We start from the raw sequence: 25,163 nt of genomic DNA on the forward strand, positions 1-25,163 counted from the left end.
GGTGCTGTCCCTGCCCTTTCTGGAGTGAGCCCAGGACTGTTTCTGATCACTCCTTTCTGTCTGGAGCTGCTCCATGTCTTGGCTCAGGGCCTCACCTAATAGCTACCTGATCTCCTGCCTTGGGAAGGGCACTGTCAGGTCTGTAGGCAGGTGTTTCACGCCAGCAGCTTGCTCAGGAGCAGCTGTCCTATGTCCAAGGAAGGAGACCACAGCAGTGCTCTGTGGTGGGGCAGAGCCTGAGCCCCCAGACATTGGGGTGGAATTGCCTGAGTAGAAGAGGTGGTTCCACAGGGAGCTCCCGAGGCTCTGGGAGCTGGGGATGGGCACAGGATACTCACAGGCACCCAGGGCAGCAGCAGTGCCAGGGAGCCCTTCTTCCACCAGCCCCGAGTATGGTCCTCGGCCACATGGCAGCACTAGGAGTCATTCTGCCAGGACTGTGCCCCAGCAGCCAGAGAGGAGAATCTCATCCAGCTCCTGCAACAGGCTGGGAAGCAGGGGTTACATATATTCCCCATGATTTATGGAGCTGTGTGTGTGGTGAGACAGCCACATCCCTCCTACATCCCACACCCTGTCCTCCCACATTCAGCTCAGCCAGATCTCCTTCGCCCAGTGGTGACCTGTGTTCAGGTTGCTAGGTGCCTACCAGTGCCTGGCATCGGCCTGCCCTGGTCCCCAGGCTGTTATTCCCACTGGCTTGTGGCTCTGGCAGGGTTTAACCCTGGGGAGCCAGTGCTGCTGATGGGGCTGTGATGCTCATGCAGACAGTCAACAATGGAGCTGCGCTGGCCCCACTCAGGTGTCTGCAGGGCACAGAGCCTGGCACAGCTGCCCCCTCTCCTGTCCACTGTGTGCCTCAGAAACAAGGAAATACGTGACCCTGAAGATGTGTAAAGTTCAAGGGTGAACGTGTCAGCTATGGCCCCGTTGGAGGATTTGTGACATTGGCAGCCCACAGTGACAGCCTTCCCATGGGAGCTGCTCCAGCTGCAGCAGGTGGGTGGCTGTACCCTAGTTCCCAAACTGGAGCAGGGTGCTGGCTGGGGCCACCTGGGTACCCCACAGCTTGGGAGCATGAGGTTGCCATGCTGGGACTGGGGACCAGTACTCGTCCCAGAGTGGGATGTTCCCAAAGCACAAAGGAGTCCACAGTGTGCAAAGGCTGCTGGTGTCCCTGGATATATTTTAGGACAAGAGGAAATGGCCTGGAGTTGTGCCAGGGGAGGTTTATTTTGGATATTACGGAAAATTTCTTCGCTGAAAGGGTTGTCATTGGGACAGGCTGCCCGAGAGAGTGGTGGAATCACCATCCCTGGAGGTGTTCAAAAGATGTGTGGATGTTGCACTTGGGGACATGGTGAACCTGGCAGTGCTGGATTAATGGTTGGACTCGATGACCTCACAGGGCTTTTCCAACTCTAATGATTTTATGATTTTGTGATTCTGTCCCCTCTCCAGCTCACTCTCCCGCTGTAGGTAGCTCACAGATCCTTTTCAGTTGCAGAACCTCAGCCTCCCAAATTTGATCTCAGTTCTGCTTCACCATGAACTGCAGACACACAACACTATCCAGTGTTGGTGGACCCCACAGCTGCATGTTGGGATCAGCATTCCAGTAGACATTTTTTCCTGTTTCTTGCTATATAACAGACTGAAGAAGAGTTTTCTGGAGTCCTGGGCTGAGAGGTGAATTACTCAACCGGACAGAGGCAGGGAGGGAGCTGAGAAGCTGCACACCTGGTTGCAGCCCTGCAGAGCCTGTCAGGGTGTGCTGCTGTGCCTCAGTTTCCCCCTCTGTGATGAGGGGACGGCTGCTTGCATGGGGCATTGCTGCCACATGGGCACCCAGAGGAGGGACTGAGCTGAGCAGAGTAGATCACAGGGTGGTTTGGATGGGAAGGGATATTAAAGACCATGCAGTTCCACCACCCTGCTCTGGGCTGGGACACCTCCTACCTTGAAGCAGACCAGGTTGCTTCAAGTCCCATCCTACCTGGCCTTGAACACTTCCAAGGATAGGGCAGCCACAGCTTCTCTGGGCAAGTTGTTTTAGAGTAAATGGGTGATTTTAGCACCCTAAGTCCTCAGTGAAGGCCTCTGAACCACACTGGGAAATGCATTTATTTTCCTGCATCCCCATTCCAGATGGGACACAGCTGGTGTGGGAGCAGAGGGGAGCGCCAGCTCTGCTCCTGCTGCAATAACCCTGTCCCCGGGCTGAGGCTTGCTCCAGGGGACACAGAGGGGCTCCAGGGGACACACAGGGGCTGCCATGGGTTTGGATGGCAGCTGTGGCCAGTGGCTGCTGCACATGGGTGTGCTTCAGATTGGGAAATGGCAAGAATGTGTTTAAACTGCTAAAAGGTGGCCTAAAACTGCTAAAAGAAAGGAGAGCCCACAGCTCCATCAGAAGGACCTCAGATATCTGGAACCTGTTTGCTGGCAGTCAGGGTCTGATGTCCTTCTTAGTTGGGTTTTACTTTGCAAATAGTCAGGATTTCATGTTTCGTCCCTCTGCTTTGGTGAGGAACTTGGAGGGCTCAGCATTACCACCCGTGACCCAGCTGCCTGAGCAAAGGGTTGTCCTGCCACCCCTACACAGCTCACCCTTCCCTTTCCCCTCATAGTATCCTCCGGGGCTCTCCTGTGTTGCACCAGACCAGTAACCTTGTGGGGAAAAAACCAGCAAAACAGAACATTCTGTGATTCTGTGGAACAGTGGCAGCTGACAGGAAACCTTCCAGTCCAAAAGGAGCTTTTCCACTGCACCTGGTTGATGTGGGGCCCCTTGGAGGAACAGGAACTGATTATCCTGGAATCTGCCTCTGTGTGCAGGGGGAGCAGAACAGAACATATCCTTCTACCAAGAGCACCTGTGTCTGTATGAGGTGGGTCCAGGTCCACCCCAAAAGTCCAACCAGCTCCATGGCAGGTTTTTGCCAGGCTTATCCAATTGAGGTGTAGCCACCTCCAGAAAAAACACCATTAAGAGACGGTGAGAATTTAGGCAGATGGACTGTGTCTCTCCAGACCTGTGGGCAGGTGATGGGGAAGAGCCTCTGGTCTCTTCACATGCTGCTGTGTTTAAAAATTTAGCAGCTCTAATTTTAGGCGCAGTAGGTGAGTCCAACTGAATTCCAGTCCTGAGAAAACAGCAGGACCTTGGCTGGACTTTGGAGATCCCACACCCCTGGGGATCCCCTGGAATACTCAGGTTGGAAAAGTCCAAGAGGTCAGAGGCTGAAAACAGGAGTGATGTGGGTCCCCAGCCAGCCCCAGTGGCAAACATGGCCAGGTTCCCTGGATGGATCTGCATCCCTTGGCATGGGGGTTTCCCTGCAGCCAGGGTCTTTCCCAACAGCCAGATGCCAGGAGTGCTGCATGCAGGGCATACCTTGTGGACCCAGGGAGTGGGATCCTGGCATATATTGAGCTCCAAAAGGATTTAGGGGGGAAGGTAAGGAAGCATTAAATGCAGGATCCCAGCAAGGCCAATCCTAAGGGAGCAGAGTCAGCCTTGCAAATCCCAAGGATGCCTGGCTTGTTTGAAAGAAAGGGGATGCATTCCTGGGTAAACATGAGGGTGAAGAAGAAAGAGCTCAGCTAAAGGACACCAGAAGTGGTGCAGTGTTTGGGGATGTTTAGGCTGGAAACTCACGTTTTGATTTTTTGGATCCTCTGGGGAACTCGCCTGCCAAACTGTGCAAGTGAAAATCCATTTTTTTTAAAGTCAAAATGCTTTCTCTCAGTACTTCCCTCCAGGATGCCTCAGCAGCAGTGTCAGAGTTCCTTCCATTTAATCTAATTTTATGATACTTATAAAATCCCATCAAAGCTGGAACTGGAAGCAGTCTGTCTGTCTGTGAGGACAACAGGGCTCATAATCTTCCTCTCATTCTTCTCTAGTTTTATTCTCTCTTCAGGTATTTCTGCCCCAGTCCCTGCTATGGTCTCCCCCCCCACCTCCTCTGTGGCTGTCCCCTCTCCATCCCAGAGCACATAGATGATTCCCAGCACATCTCCTGCCTCCCCAGCCCTGCCATGTGCAGCAGGAAGAGCAGAGGAACCACCATTACCTGCCAGTTTTGCCTGTCTGGTGTCTCCTGGCCCAACCATCCTTTGCATTTATCTAGAATAGGAGCCATGTCAATGCAACTCTTCCTCCCAGGAGTGTTCAGAGGATTAATTAGTTAATGTTTGCACGGTGCTTTCAGTATAAGTGCCAAGCATGATGACGGTAGGAGCAGAACTGGATTCCTTCATCCCATCTCCTTCCTTTCCTCACATGGGCTGATGCTGGCAGTGAGTGTGTCCATTCTGTGCCAGGTCATCTCTGAGGGGGAGGGGACAGCATGGGAGAGAAATCACTAATGGGGAGAAAATCAAAAACAGAACTGCAGAATCATGAGACTGGGAGGGACCTTAAAGCTCATCTCATTCCAGCCCCCTGCCATGGGCAGGGACACATTCCGCTAAACCAGGTTGCTCTAAGTCCCGTTCAACCTGGCCTTGGACACTTCCAGGGATGGGGCAGCCACAGCTTCTCTGGCCAACCTGTGCCAGGGCTTTACCACCCTCACATTGTGATATTTCTTCCCAGTATCCCATCTCACCCTGCCCTCTCTGGCAGTGGGAAGCCATTCCCCCCTTGTCCTGTCAATCCAGGCCTTGTCCAAAGTCTCTCTCCAACTCTCTTGCAGCCCCTTTGGGCACTGGAAGGGGCTTTGAGCCTTCTGTCCTCCCTGGAGCCTTCTGTCCTCCAGGCTGAACAACCTCAGCTCTCTCAGCCTTTCCTAATGGGAGAGGTGGTCCATCCCTCTAATCTAATGTTTCACCCACAGGACCTTCTTTTCTTCTTTATTCCAGACTATGCAAAAGGAAAAAGAAACTCCAGTTGTTCCACCAAATTCCTTTCTGTCATCCATGCCAGCTGCCCCAAGGGCAACTGGTTCTGGGGGAGTTCCCAGCAGCTCTCCTTGTCCTGGAGCACTACAAGGGAAGCTGAAGCAGAGGTTCCCTGTCTGAGCAGGACAAGTTCAGCATGTTGGACAGCATGGCTAGAATCTCCAGCTGGAGAATTCCCACCAGCTGTACCCCAGCCCTGCCTCCATCTCCTTGTACATCAAGTCACTGCACTCAGCTGTGTCTGGGCTGGGGAGTACGTGTTGTAACTGGTGATGATAATTAAGAGGTTACAGGACTGATGGAGATTTATTTTCAGGCTGCCTGCTAGGAACTGGTTATACACAACTGGGAAATGGAAAATTGACCTCCTGCTCCTTTCCTGTCTTCTCCACAGCAACAGTTAATTATTGTGGCAGGTGGTGGGAGCCACAGGATGGGCTCCTCCCTGAACAGGCCTGGGAGCAGCTCTACAGCCTGGCTCTGGAGCCTGGTCCTCACCGCCCTCCATCCATCCCAGACTCTGATCCACTGGAGCCTGGTCTTCACCTCTTCCCATCCCGGATCCTGATCCAGGCAATCTGCCCCTTCCTTGTCTTTTCCCAACTCCCAACCGGTGCAGCCTCAGGGAGGGAGAGGCTGATCATGGATGTGGAGATCTTTAAGCCTGGAAAGGGATGGGATGTGGTCAGCAGCGGGGAGTGGTGGGCAGGCAGATTGGTCAGCTCTGGGCTCAGCTCTGGACTCAGGGTGTGTGACACTACATCCCTGGGAACTCCTTGCACAGCAGGGACCACAGGAGCTGGCACTGGGCACAGTTCAACGGACAGGAGGTCCATCCCTTTCTCCATAGCTGATCTGCCTCCTCCTGTGCCTCAGTTTCCCCTGAGTAAGGGTGATAGTTTGAACAAGAGTGATGGTTTCTGCACTTACAAGGGTTCATGTATGTACTGCAGCAGTCTCCAGAACCAGTGGCTCCAGTGGGTACAGAATGCTCTGGTTTTCCACACCTGTGCAACATGAAGTAGTCCCTGATGTGTTTTCCTCCATCTGGCCATGTGCACAGCCTTGTTCTCCATCCCTTCACTGTGCAGCAGCCTGGAGCCACTGGCTCCTGCCTGCCTGGATCCAACTGGACTGTGCTGGGCCACCCTGAGGAACTCCCCTGGGCTGGGTGGGCTGGGAGTCCCTGGACTATGACCCCCCCATTCTCTGTTTGCAAGGAGACAGATGATGATGCCAGAGGGGTCCAGGCTCAGGGAGAAGCTGCAGCTGCCTGGAAAAGCACAGAAAGGCTCTCCAGCCTGCCTGGCTCCATGCAGGCTCCAGGCTCCATCTGTGCCCTGCCTCAGCCAGCAGCAGAGAGGGGGGAGAACAGGCAGCCGTGATCAGCACAGAGCAGGGACCTGCCCCAGGGAGGTCCAAGTGTTTCTGCCTCCGTGGTACCCTGTGGGTGATGTGAGTTATCCCGGGTGACATTCCAGGAGCTTTGTAGCACAGAGGGTTGCCAGAGCCAGGGAAGGGACAAGGCCAAGGGCTTCTCAGCAGGACTACACAAGCGTGGGACTTTCTGACAAGTGGTAGTGTGGGAGACCTGGTTTAGGGAATTTTTGCTGAGATTTTGGGTGGCCATGTCAGGTTGTGCACAGCCCCAGTGAGAGATGTTGTTCTTTGTCTGCTCAGGCTGACAAGGGATAGTCAGTGTTAGGGAGGGGGATCAAGGAGCAGTGGCGTGGACAGACCCTTCAGGTGTTCCTGACACTGGGGAGCAGGTTGGCTCTCAGTGTGGTCAGGACATGGCACTTTGCAGCCCACCCTGCTCCAGGCCCCAGGCAGGAGCAGAATCCCGGGTTCCCTGGGTGAGGAGAGCAGCAAGAACAGCCTGTGCTGAGCCGCAGGCTGGGGACAGGCTGGGCAGCACCAGAGGTGGCTCCGAGCCAGTGCTTCTGGCCTTCCCTTTACTCCACAGCCACATTTCAGCTCTGGCTGGCTAACCCACCTCTGCAATCCAATCCTATGGGCTCTGGTTTTACTAATCAGCCAAGGGTTAGAATAAGAGCCGGCAGAGATAGTGAGAGTCAGCCCGTCCATGTTAAGTCCATATATTCCCAAGCAGAATGTAAGTGCAACTGTAGGACTGGAAATATGCTTTTCTTTGGCTTTGGGTCAACGTGCCTCCATCCTTTTCCACAGTCACTCATATTAGATTGGATATTAGGGAAAATTTCTTCACAGAAAGGGTGGTCAGGCACTGGAACAGGCTGCCCAGAGTAGTGGTGGAGTCACCATCCCTGGAAGTGTTCAAAAAACATATGGATATGGCACCTGTGGGCATGGTTTAGGGGCTTGGCAGTGCTGGGTTAATGGTTGAACTTGATGATCTTAAAGGGTTTTTCCAACTTTAATGATTGCATGATTCTATGGACATCTACCCAGATACTGAGCTGACAGAAATGGACCCTCTTTTCTAGTAAGACACTGTCGGTGCCACACACTGGCCCTGCTTCTACTGCCATGTCCTGCACTGACCAAGGCAGGGTCTCACTTTAACCATCATTCTGTACAGATGTGTCCAACTGTTGAGCCACCATGTTCCTCATGTCCATCTTGGGGTTCCTCTTAGTTGACAGTGATGTGGCATTTGGGTCAGTCTTTACATCTTTGGGAGTCATGATGGACTCGGCCTCTTGCTGACTCCAGCTTCCATAAATCTTAGGCAGGATAAGTGCACGTTGTCCTTGTGTTCAGGGCACCTTCCTGTCAGGTGAACAGGAAGAGGAACAGACCCTGCTGTGTGCTGTAACCTCGTTTCCCAGCTCCCATGACCCAAACAACTCCTCTGCTGACAAGGCATCTCTCCAGGAATCTTCTGGGCTCCGAGAGAGGAGCGCCTTCCTCACAGCTCAGCAGGACTGGATCCTTCACTTTCCATTGTTGAGCTGCAGCCATCTCTAAGGTGGCATTAGCAAGGATCAGGAATGCCACATCAGTCATTTCAAGGTCTTCTCCAGCCACACCTCAAGGCCAACAGAATTACACAGGCTACAGCAGAGCAGGCTGTGGCCCTCCTCTCCTAGACTCAGAGGAGCAATAATCACGAGCTCCCCTCCTAGGCTCGGAGGGGCAATAATCACGAGCTGATTCTCCAGTGAGGCTTTGCTGCAGAGCGTCTGAGACCCCAGTTCACCAAAACTGTCTTGAGTCACATGGGGAAGGGTCATCAGTTCACCAGCAGGACAACCCTGAGCAAGCAACAACATGGGAGTGGGCATATCACCCTGGATGGACCCTTGGCTGCTTCCTCCATCATTCTGTGCCTTCATTGCCTGGAAACTCAGGGATCCCAGCTCCCCCCTGCTCCCCACCATTCCCTTGCTCTGCAGTCCACTTGCCTGAGCTTACAGCACCTCTCATGGCCTTCCATGCATTGCCTTCAATCCCACCCTGTCATACAGCAGCCATGAGCGTCCCACCCATGAGAATGGGAAGAAGAGGGAGATGCTGAAGGGAGAAAGAGGGATGATGGAGGTGAATGGCTGGTCAGTAACATAACGTAGCTGTGCTGGTGGCACAATTGTTCATTTGCGTTTCCTTGGGACGTTGATGCTGATATTAATTAAAAGCAATTATAGTGCCACTTTCTCAGTGCAAGAGCAGCATGCAAAGGGAAAAGCAGTGTTACACACCAGCATGCTTCTTCCTCCAGAGCTTCAATGGCATCGTTTAGTATGAGTGTGCTGGTTTAAGAGTTAACCAGCAGGGGAAATGAACTCAACTCAAAGGACAGATTATAAGTCAGAATAACAATTTATTAAAATAATACAATAAGTACAATTATACAGACAAACAATTGGTCTTAACCCACAAAACCCAAATGTATAACCCAGCACCCTGGGGCATGAACCAAGTGGTGTTCCTTGGGCCCCCCCTTGAGTCCAAAGTAAAGGGAGAGGGGAAAAAACCTGCTGGTGGGAGAGCTGTTGCAGTCTGGTCAAAAGTGGTGATTGCAGTCCAGTTGAGGGTGGTGGTCTCAGTCTGGTTGAGAGCGGTGAGCTGTGGTTTGGTTGAGAGTGGTGAGCTGCAGTCTTCCTCTGGATCCACGAGTGGTAGAAAGGTTCTGAAACTCCAGGTTTATATGTTCTCCAGTTCAGGCAGGAATGGTCAATCCTTCCCTCAGAGCGGGGAATTCCATAAAAGGGTATGAGGACAGGAACATCCCCCCCACAGGCACGCCCCTCCCACCCCCCACCCCGACAACAGTTTTGGGGAAATGGCATGGAGGGCCATAGAATACACAGTTTTGGGCTATATCCATCCAGTGATGAATTGGTCCCAGCTGTTCTAACTAGGACAATGAGGAACCTGCTGGGTGAGGGGAGGCCTGGCACCCAGATATTTTCCTCCTCCCACATATCAGATGTGCAAAGGGGTACCTGGATTGGCACTGTTCTTGGGTGTCTGGGGTACCCTGAGAGTGCTGGTGACAGGCACAGACGTGATGAGTGATGTCAGCACTGAATAGATACTTCCATCCCAGTAGCTACTGGTGGCGATACAGGATGCTGGGCGCTTGTGGTGGATATCTGTGCACCCAGGAGGGATGCTGAGACCATTCCTAGCAGATGCTGATGGCTTCCATGATGGACATGAGTGGGTCTAGTGGTACATAGTGCTACCCTCCATCACAGCTTTAGAGCAGGACAGCGATAGCAGGTGACAGCGATCAGTGGTGCTGATGCTCTGGGCGGCTGGAGGCAGCACTGGCCATGGATACTGGCTGTGCTGGTGGCTGTCACAGGCTCTACACCTCTGAATCACTGGCTCAAACCTAGCACAGCTCACTAGTAGCTGGAATTCACCTTTCCCATGGAGAGAGCTGTGAAACAGCCAGATGGTGTCAGTGCAGTGGCTGCTGATGGCTGTCTGTGGGACCCGGACGTGCCACAAAATGTCCTGTCACAGTCACACAGAGCTGCATCCACACAGTGTTGGGAGCAGTAGGCTGTTGGCAGCGACCTGGCACCTCACTGACATCTTGAGCTCAGGAATGTCTGGATTTGGGGTGGGGAGTTGTTCCTTGCTTTTAAGAGCTGATATCTCCACAACAGAGGCCTCCTGGGTTAGGAAGGGGCACATGAGCTGCACTTTCTGGATCAGCATGTGTCCGTCTCTGCTTTCATGGCCCTGGCCCAGACTCAGCAGCAGGAAACAAAAAAACAGGTGTTTTGGTGTAGAAGACAGATGAGCTCTGGGGACAGATGTGGCTGCCCTTCCTCCTGTTTGGCTGTCCCAGTGCCTGCGCCTTTCCTTTAATCATTCTCTCCACAGTATTGGGGTTCAGGTGGGAAGGTGATGAGGGTTTGTACCAGATTTAGGAGGGTGGTATTCTGGTTTTCCCAGGCTTTCCATTCTTCTGTCTGTTGAGATATCCGCCATGAGAGCCTCTCAGTGGACAAAAAGTCCTCTTATTCTCTACTTGCACTGTACCTATCCATCTGTCTAGTCTTTGCTTCCTTGGAGCACATTCTAAGGAGGACTTTTGAGCATGTTTGAAGGAAACATAGTGTCTCTGCCATAACCCAAGCATAAATGCACCTGGGATGTCTGTAATCCACCCAGGCATGAGTTAACCTGAGGATAAAACCCCTGTTGCTGGACGGTGGCAGGTGACAGAGCGCAGTCTCATGGGCGCTGCAGTGCCCATCTCTCTACAAAGAGCTGTTGTTTCATCTCTGGCACTGGGGCACCAGTTTGGTCATCTTTTGCATCATCAGAGAGGCAGTCAGGCCCAGCACTCAGATCCAGCTTTCTTCGAAAAATTGCCAAGGTTCATATCCTTGTCCCGGCTTTCCATGCGTCCTCCCAGCCAAGAAACTGGGGTTCACCTATTTTAATCCCCCCTTGAGTTCTAGACAGGCCTTCTCAAACCCAGATGGCCACCTCTGTTCAATTTGGAATGAAAAAGCTGTCCTAGGAAGGCTGACTCCTCTTTTGAGTTCCCATGCCATTCCCATCTCTTACTTCCCAGCAGCAAGAGGCTGAGTTCCTCAGTTTGTCCCAGAACCTCATAGTCCAGGACAGAAAGGCTTGGATATTTGTTGATGTAAATCCCAAATAGTATTTAACCTCACTGATTAGGTAACTCAGGCTGTGTTCACTGTGTGGTGCATAGGATTTTGAGGACACTAAGAATCACTGGGGGTTTTTCCTTTCTTTATTTACCTGACTTTTCCTGCAGGGAGTATTTTTCCAGTTGTTTGCAGTGTGGGTGATGGTGGATGGCAGGAAAGGAAGAAGCACAAGGCTTTAGCTGCAGCACAGTAGCACCTAGTGACCAGATGGGAGAGGTTTCCAGGGTTTCCAGTGTGAGCTGCTCGAGCAGGGGTTCAATGAGCAGCATCACTAGGTGAGAGTCAGACGCGGGTTTTGGCAGTGCATAGCTGGGACACGCCAAAGGGAACACCAAAGGCTACCATCTGCCACCCCAGCCAGGTGTTTATCCCCAGGATATTCCTCTGTACCTCTCCAGTGTCTGCTCTCCCAGGGCTCAACTCAAGGGCACAGCCCAGAGCATGAGGCACAGAGAGTTACAGGATCCCCCCTGCCAGGGCTGCAAAGGGGGTCCTTAGGGGGTTATTCCATGACAAAGAAACAAGGGCAGGAAAGTCAAAGGGCACTTTCCCATGAAGGGGATCACCCCAGCCATGAGTCCCCAGACAAGGAGCAGGGGCACTTTGGATGTTTTCCTCCCCACTTGGCTGATTTCCAGTCCATCCTCTCAGTCCGTGTGACCCACAGAGGGACATGGGACTCACTTCCACGTCTTCCCCTGCTCCCATGGGCATTGCCTCTGCTTCCTCACATAGGGTGCTGTCTCCTGTTTGCCCTGTGTCTTTGCTAGGACTGAACTGGCACAATCTCAGTGTCAGGCAGAACTATCCTGTGTTTACAACATCAAGATTGTGGCTTGGGATGTTCATCAGGAAGATGCCTCTCTGATCTCTGTGACCTGAAGATATTTTCCCTTTTCTCTCTGCCCAGCAGGTCTTCATGAGGGACAGCCCTGGAGCCCAGAGAGACACATGGTGCACAGGATACTGAATCCGGCCTAGTCCTCTAGCCCAGCAAGCTGTGAGAGGTACAGTATGACCCAGGGGTGACTTTGGGACTACAGAAACAGGGATGTGGGGGACAGACCCAACTGTGTGTTTGTGGACAAGGGGAGTGGAGCAGGAGGGAGGAGGAGACTGGGGAAGGGGAGCTGGGAGGGTGATTCAATGACAATTCTCCAACCATCTAGTAGTGAATCCTGCAACACACCCCTTGCAAAATAAAGTTATGAAATCTCATCCCTATTGCTATAGTAACGTCACGCCTCCGCGCTGACCCACTTTGAGACAAAGGAAGTGTTCCCGAGCTCCAAGCATGCAGGAGGCTGTGGATGGTCCCAGTCTGTGCTCTGAAGGAATGGCAGAGGGAGCTGCTGGCTTCTCCCTCCCGCTCCTCTTTGCACCAGGACCCTCACACAAGAGGAGCTGCTTTCTTTAAGGCACCAAGCAAATCCACTGCCAAAGAGCATCTCTATCCTGTATCCCAAATGCAGGGAGGGCCCTGCCTAGCATCATCTGGACCTGTCTGGCTTCATCTGGACATTTAAGCAGTGAGAACATCTGTCCTGGAGCAAAGCAACATCCTTGCACAGCAGCAGAGACCTGGTGGTGCAGCAGTGACAGCCCTCGTCATTTGGAGCATGCTGTGACTACTCTGCCACAAACATCGAGGGCAAGGAGATACAGAATCATAGAATCATGGAATATCCTGAGTGAGAAGGCACCCACAAGGACCATCAAGTCCAACTCCTGGCCCTGCACAGGACACCCCAAATTTCCTGCTATGTGCCTCAGAGCATTGTCCAAACCCTCCTGGAGCTCTGGCAGCCTTGGGGCCATGCCCACCGCCCTGGGGAGCCTGGTCAGTGCCCAACCACCCTCTGGGGGAAGAACCTTTTCCTGAGATCCAACCAAACCCTCCCCTGACACAGCTCCACCTGTTCCTTTGAGTCCTGTCGCTGGTCACAGAGAGCAGAGATCGGTGCTGCCCCTCCACTGCCCCTCGTGAGGAAGCTGCAGACCCTGATGAGGTCTGACCTCAGTCTCCCCTTCTCCAGGCTGGACCTCCTCCTCCCCATTGTGGTCCTTGGTGCCCCCAGTCTGGCGACTTCTGCTTGCTCTGGCAGCACATTGAGGCAGGAAGACTCAGATGGGGCTTGGGCAGGGTGGTAGCACAGGAGGCCAAGTAGAGTCTCTGCCTTCTTCTCTGTCACAAGTTTTCAGTTCAAATGTGGACTCCCTGGGAGTCATAGCATAGACAAGGTAAGGGCTTTGCTCCATAGGGGTCTTTGCAAACATTCCCCCACCCCCTCCAGGCACCTTGAACAGCCCTGACCAGAATAGGTCAGGTTTGGTCCAGAATGTTCTCATTAGCTGCTTTTCCACATGAGCAGGACATGACCACCCTTGTGGTCTCCAGCATGTGCCCCAAGTGCCCTGTAAGGGAGCAGAGGCTGCAGGTGGGTTTCAAAGACAAAGACACGTTTGCTGCCCTGGTCCTCCCATTCCAACCACCTCATCAGCTCTCCTGCTCTCTTACGGAAAACTCCCTTTATTATCTGTCTCATTTATCTCATCTGACCTACTTAATGCTTTGCATTTCTTGCTTCAGAGCAGATCCCATGTCATGGAGAACTTTGAGAAACTTCTATTTAGGGACAGACAAATAGGTTGTGAAGTTTCTGGGGTTTTACTCCCTTAAGAGTTGATTATATTACCAATGACATTGGCATGGAAATAAGTTCTCTGTGTCTCTCAGGAGTTCATCTGCTCCTCCAGCTTAGCCAACACCTGAAGTTAAAAATCTCTGTCATATTACAACCTTTGACTTTCACAGCATTGGGCTGTGCTGATACCAAAAAAAAAAAGTATTTAGAGCATTTAAGGAAGATAAATTATTCCTCATCTGTTTTGGGATGGCGCCAGTCAGGTCCCATCCCTCCTTATCGCCCCAGTGTGCACCAGCAGGCAGTCCCAGCAGAGATGGCCCTTGGCCTGAAGAACAAGCAGGAGACCACAGGTATGGGTGGCAATAGGGCAATATTTAGTGACCGTGAGACCTCAGGACCTGTGAGCAGATCCCACATTCTAAAGGCACAAGCCATTTATTCAGATGTGAGATGAAATGTGAGGAGATCCTTCCCCTGGGACACAGCAGTGCTGAGGGATCAGCGCCACACACTCCGTCGAGCTCACACACCAACGCAGCCAGCGCTGGGGCTTGGTCCATCTGGTGAGAGCTGCCTGGCAAGGGGCTGAGGATGGGCTGGGTGAGCCCCTGGGACACCCGCAGGCAATGGGCAGACTAGTCCTCTAAAGTGATTCCCCATCTCCCAAGGAGGGATCCCTCACAGGTGAGACATGTGGCTACTGTCTCCCCTCCATTGCTGTGCAGAGAGTGCCTGGTTCTGGTAATACTGTCACAGTGGGAACATCCATGTGACATTAACTCCTCCTCAGGAGCCCCTGACTTCATCCCAGGATGGGCAGTGCTGCTGCTCAGCCCTGGCATCCTCTACCCCAGGACAGAGCTCCCCAGGCAGCAGTGGAAAACATCCCGGGGAGCAGCAAGCGGCAGGGGGAGGCTGGAGGAAGGTCTGTTGTGTAATGAATTGTTCTAAGCAGAAGCTGACTATTTTTATCCCCCGCGATTAGATTCTGAACTCTGAATCATCATTAATGCAGGGCTCTGGCAGCCGGCGGCCCCCCTCGCCGAACGCCACATCAAGTGTTCCTGCTAATTCAGGGAACGTTTGACTCCGTGCGTGTGGGCAGACCCACGTCACCTACACCACAGTACACAATCTTTTAAGCTTCTTGCAGCAGGGTGAGGGGAGGCATTTTTCTTCTGCGGGTTGCGAATCCTCTATTCCTTCTCCAGCCGGTTGTTAGCATGCTGCTGGTTTCTATATATAAAAGCCACCTCTGTGTTTGCAGCCAGCTTGGATGGCTGGGCCAGGGTTTACGTGGGAGAGCGCAGTATGTGGAGCCCTGGAAAATCTGATTGGCAGAGGGGAGGACTAGATGACTCCAAAGGGTGCCTGCAGCCCCGTCAGTCAGGGGTGTCTTCTGAAGGATGTGTGCCCTGAGCAGTCCCATTTTACACGCTGCTGCTTCTCCTGATGCTTCTGCCCGTTTCTCCTGAGCAGCACCCAAATGGCTCCTGCTCCTTCGTGGCCAGCCCTGCCTCAGGAGTACATAGAATCAGAGAACCAGAGAATTATCAAAGAGTTTGGGTTGGAAGGGACCTTAGAAACCATCTCATTCCAGCCCCCTGCCATGGGCAGGGACACATTCCGCTAAACCAGGTTGCTCTAAGTCCCATTCAACCTGGCCTTGGACACTTCCAGGGATGGGGCAGCCACAACTTCCCTGCGCCAGGGCCTCACCACCCTCACATTGTGATATTTCTTCCCAGTATCCCATCTCACCCTGCCCTCTGACAGTGGGAAGCCATTCCCCCTTGCCCTGTCACTCCAGGCCCTTGTCCAAAGTCCCTCTCCAACTCTCTTGGAGCCCCTTTAGGCCCTGGAAGGAGCCTTCCTTTCCCCAGATGAACACCCCCAGCTCTCCCAGCCTGTCTCCAGAGCAGAGGCGCTCCAGCCCTCAGAGCATCTCCGTGGCCTCCTCTGGACTTGCTCCAACAGTTCCATGTCCTTCTGATGCTGGGGACCCCAGGGCTGGAGTCAGCTCTGCAGGTGGGGTCTCACCTGAGTGGGGCAGAGGGGCAGAAACCCCCCTCACCTACTGCCCACACCGTGGGATAAGCCCAGGATACAGCTAACTTTCACCAATCTCTCCCCTGTCCTGTTCTTACATGTCTTGTCACACACACCCTGTTCACACATGTCCGTCCCCAACGAGCCCTGTCCAGGTGAACCCTGCTTTGGCTGTGAGCTCAAGAAATGCTCCCAGCCCACACAGGGGGTTATATCAATGCCTGCCAAGGAGCCTAAGGACAGAGTCTCTGACTTCTGCTGGCACCATCTGGACCCAGGTCTCGCTGTGTCTGGTGCCAGGTGTTGTGTACAGGTGCAGTGACTTTGTGGTGCATTATGTCCTCTACATGAGATGTGGCAGCTGGGGATGAGAGAGCCCAGCTCTCCCAGGGGGTAGTAGATCTCTCCTTCCATTTAGCATGGATGCAGTATGTGGGCAGTGGCTTTGGCATTTCCACAGGGAATAAACTTAGAAGCTGTTGGAAAGCTCTGCTGATGGGAATAGCGGGAGATCTATGGCAGAGCTGTGAGGGGGAGGCAGAGAGAAGAAGAAAGAAAGGGAAGGGGAGATGATGCTTTTTGCTGTGGTTTTGGGGAGGAAGAATCAGAGTCACAGACTGGTTTGAATTGGAAGAGACCTTAAAGCTCATCCAGTTCACAGGGCAGCCACAGCTTCTTTGGGCTACCTGTGCGAGGGCCTCAGCACCACTTAAAGAGCTCTTCGAGTGCCCATTTCTGTGTCAAGGCATCGCTCAGCTGCAGCAGTGATGGCTGTGTCAGCAGAGGAGGGCAGCCAGGGAGAGGACAAGGAGTCCTTGTGTGGAAGATGTGTGCCAGGGGCAGGGGAGAAGGGAGGGAGGGCAGCAGCACCGAGCCATCCCCCACAGCTGCCTGTGGAGGGTGAGATTAGCCACCAGCCCAGTGTTTGCAGCTCCCTGGTTCTACAGGAGCATAAGCTCCCATGCTCAGAGTGCACCCCGTGCTCAGCCTGCACCCCTGACACGCTACACACAAGGAGCAGAAATACAGAACATGGGGTGCTTTTGGAGCTCCCTGTGATCTGCCAGGCTTGCTGAGAGGGAGCCACCTTACCTGGTGACCCGCAGCACCCCCAGGACCCCTCTGCCACACATCAGGCTGGCAAACACCAGCCAACTGCAAAGTGAGAGCCTGGAAACAGATAGAAGTAGAGAGCAGCGAGGTGTGGTGAGGCTGGCAAGGTGAGGGGCTGTATGTCCTTGCTGAAAGGGTCTGCCCTGTCCTCTGCCCTGTCTTCTCCATGCCCTCAGGATAAGATGGTTTAAGGTGGGTTTGTGGAATTTAAGACAATAGAAAAAGGGCAGCATCTCCCAAAACCCACATCCGCCACAAAAGTTCAAAGGGAGTGGGCAAAACAGACAGTGACATTGGTTTGCCCAAGTCCCTTGTCATGCAGAGCCCCAGCACAGAAGCTGATCACAGCTGCTGGTGGGGGATCCATGCCTGGAAGTGTTCAAGTCCAGGCTGGACAGGGCTTGGAGCAACCTGGTCTAGAGGAAGGTGTCCCTGCCCATGGCAGGGATTTGGAAGGAGATGAGTGATAAGGTCCCTTCCAATGCAAACCATTGCATGATTCTCTGATGTAATTCCATCCCCTGCCCAGTGTCTGGAGCTGTTGGAGCTGAATTGGGTGCAGCCCATCCAAGCCTGCAGGCAGCTCCCATGCTGCTGCTGTGAACCATGCCCAAGAGGAGGCTGCCTCCAGCTGAGGTTTGGGACACACAAAAGTGTCATAAATCAGGTCAGGTCAGTTTACCTGCTTCACCTCAGAGACCTCTGAGCATCAGCAAAATCACTGGGAAGAGGAAGGTCAGCCCTGAGAAAATAGGCTGAGGGGAAGGGAAGTAATGGGGCAAGACCAGCCCCTTCCCATGGGCTCAGGGGTCCTCACCCTGGCAGCCCCTGCTGCAACCATCTGCTACTCAGGTCTTGTCTTGTGATGACCCTGAGTGTCCCCTCTGTGGTGGGGGACAGGCCACCCCCCTGCTGTGATGCCTGGTTCAGGGCAGGGAGACACACTGGGGGCACTGGGCAGCTGCCCTGGGAGGCAGCCCTTGCCCAGTCTGTGATCTGAAGGATCATGGATTTGGGAGATTTAGTTTCAAGCTTTTTCATCTATTCAAATTAAAAAGATGGCAGGGAAGAAGCTAATTGGACTTTTCCCTTCTGTGACCCCACATCTCAAGAAAGTGCTATGGATTGCAGAGAGTAACTGAAATGTAAGAAAACAGTTTAATCCATCTTAAAGGGAGATCAGCTGACAGAGGAGGCAGCAAACACAGCACGGTGGGCACCAGGAGCTGGGGGCGGGGGCGCAGCCCTGCCCCCAACACATGCCCAGCAGCAGACGCATCTCTGGCCAGCAAGGAAAGGGATCCCAGAGCTGGAAGGACAGGCAGGAGGATCAGGACCTGTGACAGCCCAGCAGGGGTCCACAGGAGGAGAAAGAAGCAATGAACTCCCTGCCATATAGAAGCGAGTGTCCACCCTTGGCAAGGGCTCACCAGTCTGGGAGAGAGGGAGCTCCCTGCCCTCCCCTGCTCCCACATTCCCATCCTTTCTGCTCCTGCCCCTCCAGAAGCTTCTCTTTCCCTCCTTTCCCACTCATCCCCAGCCCCTCAGTTTTTCCTCCCTGCGCCTCTGCTTCTCGAAGACCTGAAGGCAGCCCAGCCCCTGGCACCACTCCTCCTCCCCTGCACATCAGGCTTTCATTGCATGGCACAGATTTACATTTCTTTAATTTTGCTATTTCCTCCCACTATCCCAGGTTGCTCCAAGCCCTCTCCAATCTGGCCCTGAACACTTCTAGGCATGGGGCAGCCACAGCTTCTCTGGGCAACCTGTGCCAGGGCTTCACTACCCTCACAGGGAAGAATTTCTTCCTAATATCTAATCTAAAGCTCTGTTCTTTTAGTTTAAAACTGTTCCCCCTATCTAGCTGTATTAAAAGTCACTCTTCCTCTCAAACTAAACCAAAAAGGAACTAAGAAACTAAGCTAAAAGGAAATAAGAGTTCATTTATTCAAGTTCCAATAAGAGTTCATCACCTATTCAAGTAGGTTTTAAGTATGGAAAATCAACTCACTGATTGACAACTCAATTCACATAAATGTTTATTGATTCTTTTTAAGTAGCCCCAAAAGGTTTGTCATTTTTTCCTATATAACCCAGTGCAGATGAGGATCCCTCTGAGCCAAGCAGGATGGGGTAAGACCACTGGGGAGACCTTCAGTGAGGATGTCCCCTGACTCCCTTCCTTCTGTCCAGCTGCCCCTCTGCCACCCTGCAGGGATCCTGTACCTGCCAAATGGGCCAAAAGTGGCCAACCCCAGCCCCTTGCTGTGGCAGAGGGGACAGTATCAGGGACGATGGGCAGGCTTGGAGGGTGACACAGCTCCTCAGGAGTCATGCAGCACGGCAGGAATCATCATCTGAACAGCAAACAGCTTCTCAGGTCAGGCGCTGAGTCCTCAGAAACACCTCTGCTCTCGCAGAGCTACTGACACACTGTGCTCCGGGGTAAAACATGCCACAAGCCTGGCAGTGGCTGAGAGGAGGCATTTGCCATCACCTTGTATTAGCGCAGCTGCATGAGCAGAGGCTGCCAGACCCGAGATCCCGGCACCACAGAAACACTGGGCAGAGGATGAGGTGGTCGGCTCTAGGCTGCCTGGGCTCAGGGCGGTGCAGTGTCTGACAGCAGGTTTTTCCCCAGCCCCTTGAGCAAATGGGACAGAGCAGGGATCTGCTGGCAGTGCCCTGCCAGCTTTTGTCACACTGCTGGGGAGGGGACTCTGCAGTTGCAGTGCCTGTATGCCTCAGTGCTCAATCGCAGGCTGCTTAACAGCGCTGCTGGTGTTCTGATGCTGCACATGGTTATTTAACAAAGAGAGTGAATCCTGCCCCTCCTCCTCTGCTGTGCCCTGTTCTCCACAGTGCCTGGTTTAATGCCCCTTCTCCTCCCCTCCTGCCATGTCAGCTCTCTCCTATCCTGCTTCTCTCCTTTGTTCTATAACCTTGGTGGCATTTGCTTTCAGAGCTGGGACAGCCCCCACGGGGATACCCCCTGGGCTGCCAGAGGGATTCCCATCTGGCTCTCAGCATCTGTCCTCTTCCTCCAGGTACAGGAAAGTCTGCGGGGCAGCGGGGCCAGTGCTCCTGCGAGGAGTCTGCTACACCGTCCCTGAGTGATGGTCTGGGAAGCACTGGGACCATGAAGGGCTTAGGAGATAACAGAAGCCGCCACCTCTCTGATAACCTGGACTCCCCTCAAGACTCTCTTTATGCCCCCCAGGACAGGAACCCTTATCTCCTCAGCCCCACGGACTCCTTCACCATGGATTCCCGATTCCCCGCCCAGAACGCACTCCATGGTGACTGTCTCCTTCCACTCAACAACCAGATCTCCAACAGCAGCACTTTCCCCCGCATTCATTACAACTCCCACTTCGAGGTCCCGGACGACAACCCTTTTCCGAGCCATGCCCAAGCCACAAAGATCAACCGCCTGCCTGCAAACCTCCTTGATCAGTTTGAGAAGCAGCTGCCCATCCACAGGGATGGCTTCAGCACCCTCCAGTTCCAGCGGAGTGACATGAAGCACCGGAGCGAGAGCCCTGGGCGCATCCGGCACCTTGTCCACTCTGTGCAGAAGCTCTTCGCCAAGTCCCAATCTCTGGAGGGCCCCACCAAGGGCAACATGAATGGGAAGAAGGGGGCAGATGACGCCAAGCAAAACCGGAGGAGCAAGAGCAAGGACCGAGCGAAAACCTCCGAGCCCAAGCGCAGGACCAGGTCCAACATCTCCGGCTGGTGGAGCTCAGATGACAACCTGGACAGCGATACCTGCAGCTACCGCAACCCCATGGGGCTCATGACGCTGGGCCGGCAGCCCGACCACAGCCAGCCAAAGTACTTCATGCACGCCTACAACACCATCAGCGAGCACATGCTGAAATCCTCCAAGAGCAATAACGACCTCAAAGTCACCCCTTGCACCAATATCCCCATCAACAATGACTCCAACTACATCAAGCGAGGCTCCTGGTCCACGCTGACGCTCAGCCATGCCCGGGAGGTGTGCCAGAAGGCCTCCGCCACCATTGACAAAGCCTTGCTCAAATCCAAGTCCTGCCACCAGGACTTGGCCTACCACTACCTGCAGGTGGGTGCCGGGGTAGGGCATGGCATGCTCCGTGCAGGGAGAGCACAGGAGTTCAGGGGACATCCTCTCGCTGGGCACCCTATTGCCCATGTGACCTTATCAAACATCTCCAAATGGTTCAGCTGCCACCTAAGGTCACACTGCCAGGAGAGGCCCGAGAGGGGCCCCAGGAATAGACCCCCACTCCTCTTGCGGGGACACTGGTGCACGTGGGGTCCATCTCCCACAGCTGCATCATTGTCCCAGCACACCCCCCCCGTCCCTGTGCTGTCCCATGGCAGCGAGGGGAGGAGGGCATGTGCCATGCCATACCCTCTGCTGCAATCCCCATTTGCTGCAGGCCCCACACATGCCCCCACTGCCTGCCCAGACCCTGAAGATGCTGAGGGAAACACTCTTGGGCAGGTGGGTATGTAGCTGCCCACGTGGTTGTTCCCAGTGGGTGCCCGTGCAGCTGGACATGCTGAGCGGCCATGTCTCACACCTCACTTGGACACAGCTCCCCAAGCTCCAGCCCCACTCCCATGGAGACTCCTGCTCTACCACCCCACGGGCTGAAGATCCCCAGCAATAACTAACACTTACCCCTTATATCCACGCATCACAAGGACGTGCCGGCGTGCCCAGTAAGCCCCACTCTGCCCAGCTTCCCCGGAGTGCTGGTAGGACCGACCGCTGCCTCACTCGCCCACGCGGGGCAGGGCTGGGGGCAGGGGGGCAATGCCAACCCCCAGCTTGCATGGCCGTGGCCTGCATGGCTAATGCTGGTTTGAAACCCCATCACCAACAGCTCCAGGTCACTGTGGCAGATTCCAAAAGCAGTGCTTGAACAACATGAACCTGGTTGTGCCCTAGAGAGAGGAATGAAGACAAATAAGCCAGACCTGAATGGGGGGAGGAGGGGACCAATCTGTGTATGTAAATCTCCAGCATCCCTTTAATGAAGAGGTGCCATGGGCTCCCCTGGTTATGCCCAGCAAGCTTACAAGCTTTAAAGACCAGTGAGTTGTTGAAGCACACTCTGTTTCCAATACTGTTCTGGCCACGGCTGCAAATCAAACTTCCAAGGGACTGAACTTACCAGGAGCATCATCAGGAAAAATGGTCTTGGCCTGGTTTCTTTTTCTTTGCCCCCCTCCTTCCAGTTAAGTGTTTGAGGTCAAAGAGCTGCAGCCATAGTCTCTACCGACCCTGTTCCCCTCAGCCTGCAGCGCAGAGCCCATCAGGCAGCTCCGACAGCCCCTTGCCTCTCGGAGTCTGGCCCCAGCTGGGGATGTGAGGCTGCCCTGGCCATCCTTCCCCCCCATATAATGAGCCTCCGTTTCTCGACAGCCTGACGCAGGGCTGTGGGCACAGCTGGGTGGCACGAGCCCGGCCAGCAGCTGGGCAGCCCCACCACTCAGCTGGGAGGACACGGGTGCCCCGCTGCAGCCGAGCGAGCCCCCACAGAAGTGGGACCAGCCCCTCAGCCCCGGGCCGACCGACGCAGGCAGCACCCAGGTAGGGATCTTGTATTGAGGGGAAGCTTTTGCCCAGCTCCCTCCCACCCTGACCCTGACCCTCCTGGGACCATCAGACAGGGGCAGTAGCCTGTGCCACCGGACTTGGAGTGGGTAGGGAGCAGCCAACAGCCATGGCTGCCATGGCTGTAGGGGCACTGGGGGACACCAGGGTGCAACCAACATCCCGAGTGCCTGGGGCAGCCCCTGCGGCCAACAGCGTCTCACTAGAGCAAAGCCAAGACCCCTGGCACCCAGAAAACACGATGTTCGATGCCCCTGCAAGCTGACAGGTCACAGGTGCTCAGGCTGATCTTGTACCCATGTGAGCCACAGAGATCAGGGCTCAGGGCTCAGGAACCTCATGGTAGCATGGGGTGATTGTATCCAGACCTCTCCTCAGCACAGGAAGGGGGCTACACTGGTAATGGAGGAGTCATGTCTGCAGCTGGTGTGTGGGAAACATCCTTTTGCAAGGCCATGCTCCACTTGGGGACAGGACAAGCCCACTCCCTGCATGTGCCACAGGGAGGAACCACAGGGATTTGCCTGCCCAGTGCCTGGGGAGCACAGGGGCCCTGCCCTGTTGTGGATGGGGCAGAAATGCCTGGTGGGTCCCAGAGGTAAAGGGACATGAGGGAGGGCAGGAGGAGTGGGATGAGGACAAACAGGACACCCCAACCTCCAGGTTGGGCAAGCCCCTCAGCCTATTCGCCTCTCCTACCCCATTTGCAGACTCTGGGTAGTTTTGGGCTTCACTGGGGACTACTGGGGGTTCATGTGATGTTTCCAGGCCCATCCCCATACACAGACATTAGAGATGGTAATCATCCAGCTCGAGGTCCAGCCCTGTCCCATCGTCATCAGGGGTTTCTTGGGATCAGTCCCGCAGGTGACACAGCTCTATCCTTAGAGCAGAGTCCCCAAGGAGGGAGACTGTGTTCTCCATGCCCTATTCCCCCATCTCCATGGGCCCCACATGTGGCTGGCAGCACAAGGAAAGAGGCTGAGGGGTCAGGATCCCTATGGCTAGGAAGCTCCTCGGAGTGGGAGATGACCCAGGCAGGGGTGAGCAGAAGCTGTGGATCCCAGGATCATACCAAAGGGACAGGCAGTGTGAGGGCTCCCAGGGGACAGTCACCATTGACCTCATGCATCATCCAGATTAGTTTACAGTCACACCACACCAGAACTTCCTTAGGCCCCAGGACTCCCAAAAATAGTTCATAATCCAGACTGGGTGGCCTGTTCAGTGCCAGCCACTCAGTGGATGCTCGCAGCCTCATGCCAGCCCCACCTAGCTGCCATGGAGCAGGACTCCAGCCCAGGTCCTTCCTAGAGGGTGCCCTGCCAGAAGGACAGCCGGGGCCCAAGGGCTCTGATTTGCTTTCTCAAGGATGTGGCTGAGCACACAGCTGACCCCGAGGGAGGGGGCCCTGGAGGGAGCAGCAGTGTGCCCACCTCAGTGCAGCCTGTGCATGGCCCGTGCGTCCCTGCCCGCTGTGTCCAGCCCGCAAGCTTGGCAGAGCGCTCCTGGGTGGTGCATGTCCATGTGTGGCGGGGCTGAGCTGCATGTCAGAGCTGGCACATGTGTGAATGGAAACGCTGTTTGCTCTGCAAGTTTCTTCCTCCAGAAACTGTGGGAGCGGTGCAGCTTCTGCACCCCTGTCCAAAGCCCAGGAGTGGAGCCTTCCCCTTCCCTCCACTCCCCTCTCTTTTGGGGGATGCCCATGTGACCCCTTCCCTTTTCCCTCCATGCTCTGCTCATGGCAGGAGAGCAGCAGAGCCAGACAGTGCTGCTGGTTTGTGACATTCAGCATTGTGGCAGCAGTGAACCCCAGTTCCAGGGATGGACACATGCCTGAATCCCACATGCACCGCATGGCACCACATAGACCACGACTGGGCAGAAAGATCCACATCCTGCAGCCTGGAAGACCACCTCTGCTGCCTGCTCTTTACCTCCATGCAGCCTCAGGGCAGGTGTATCCCCAAGCCTCCACAAGTGCTCTTGACAAGTGCTCTTATATCCACGCCCTCCACACCAGCCAGAACACCATGGGCAAAACCAAACCCACACCTGGGAGAGTAGCAAGAAGGGCAGCAGAGTCCCACTGCCAGTGAGGAGCCTCCAGAGCTGCTCTGGGCCAGGCCTGGGTGCCTTCAGGTCCACTTGGTCCTGTCTGTGACACATGAGCTGTGCTCAGAGCCTGGAGTCTCACCTGCCACGAATGCCGCTGCCATCAAGGGGCCTCACTGACCACTGTCAAGGTCTGTCCTTGACCACAGGAGCTGCTTTGGGCTCATCACCCCCATCGCCGAGCTTCAGACTGTGGGACAGGCTCCTCACATCCTCAGGGGCCTGACAGTGCAGAGAAGCACCCCAAAAGACCCTGAAGAGCACCTCAAGTACCTATACTGCTTTTGGAGGTCCCCAAGGGCACCTGCTTGTCTTTTCAGGTGTAACACTTATGAAACATTTGTCCAGCACTCTGTCCCTCAGGAGCAAGAGCTCCCCATGGACTCTGTATGCAGGCAGAGGTGGGACACAATCCAGACTGGGGTAGTGGCTTCAGAGGGTGTTCTGCCAAGCATCTTCCTTCCCTCTGACTGCTGAACTGGAATGTGGAGCCCCCTGACAGCTGTGTCTTGCCGTCTTGCCAAAGTGAAAAACAATGGAGAGGCAGGGAAAGGAGAAATAGGCAGCTTGGTGAGGACCAGCGGGCTG

The 25,163-nt window shown here is 54.4% G+C and overlaps 1 protein-coding gene across 6 annotated transcripts in view; it reads left to right on the plus strand.

Annotated features, from left to right (window-relative positions):
• The window catches only part of DLGAP4 (DLG associated protein 4), a 148,925-nt gene that overhangs the window by 63,434 nt on the left and 60,328 nt on the right, over positions 1-25,163 (plus strand). For 2 of the 6 annotated variants that reach the window (XM_051803252.1, XM_051803253.1), the window contains 3 exons: positions 11,950-12,043; positions 19,894-20,936; positions 22,269-22,436. In XM_051803252.1, the coding sequence (XP_051659212.1) occupies positions 19,986-20,936; positions 22,269-22,436 (1,119 nt within the window). In that variant the 5' untranslated portion in view covers positions 11,950-12,043; positions 19,894-19,985. Of the gene's footprint in view, positions 1-11,946; positions 12,044-19,893; positions 20,937-21,544; positions 21,599-22,268; positions 22,437-25,163 lie in introns of those variants that run through there. The other 4 variants (XM_051803255.1, XM_051803256.1, XM_051803251.1 and 1 more) reach the window with 3 other exon arrangements.

The sequence above is a fragment of the Manacus candei genome, unplaced genomic scaffold (assembly GCF_025592945.1).
Source record: "Manacus candei isolate 608988 ecotype Guabito, Panama unplaced genomic scaffold, ASM2559294v1 h1tg000057l, whole genome shotgun sequence".
Taxonomy (NCBI): domain Eukaryota; kingdom Metazoa; phylum Chordata; class Aves; order Passeriformes; family Pipridae; genus Manacus; species Manacus candei.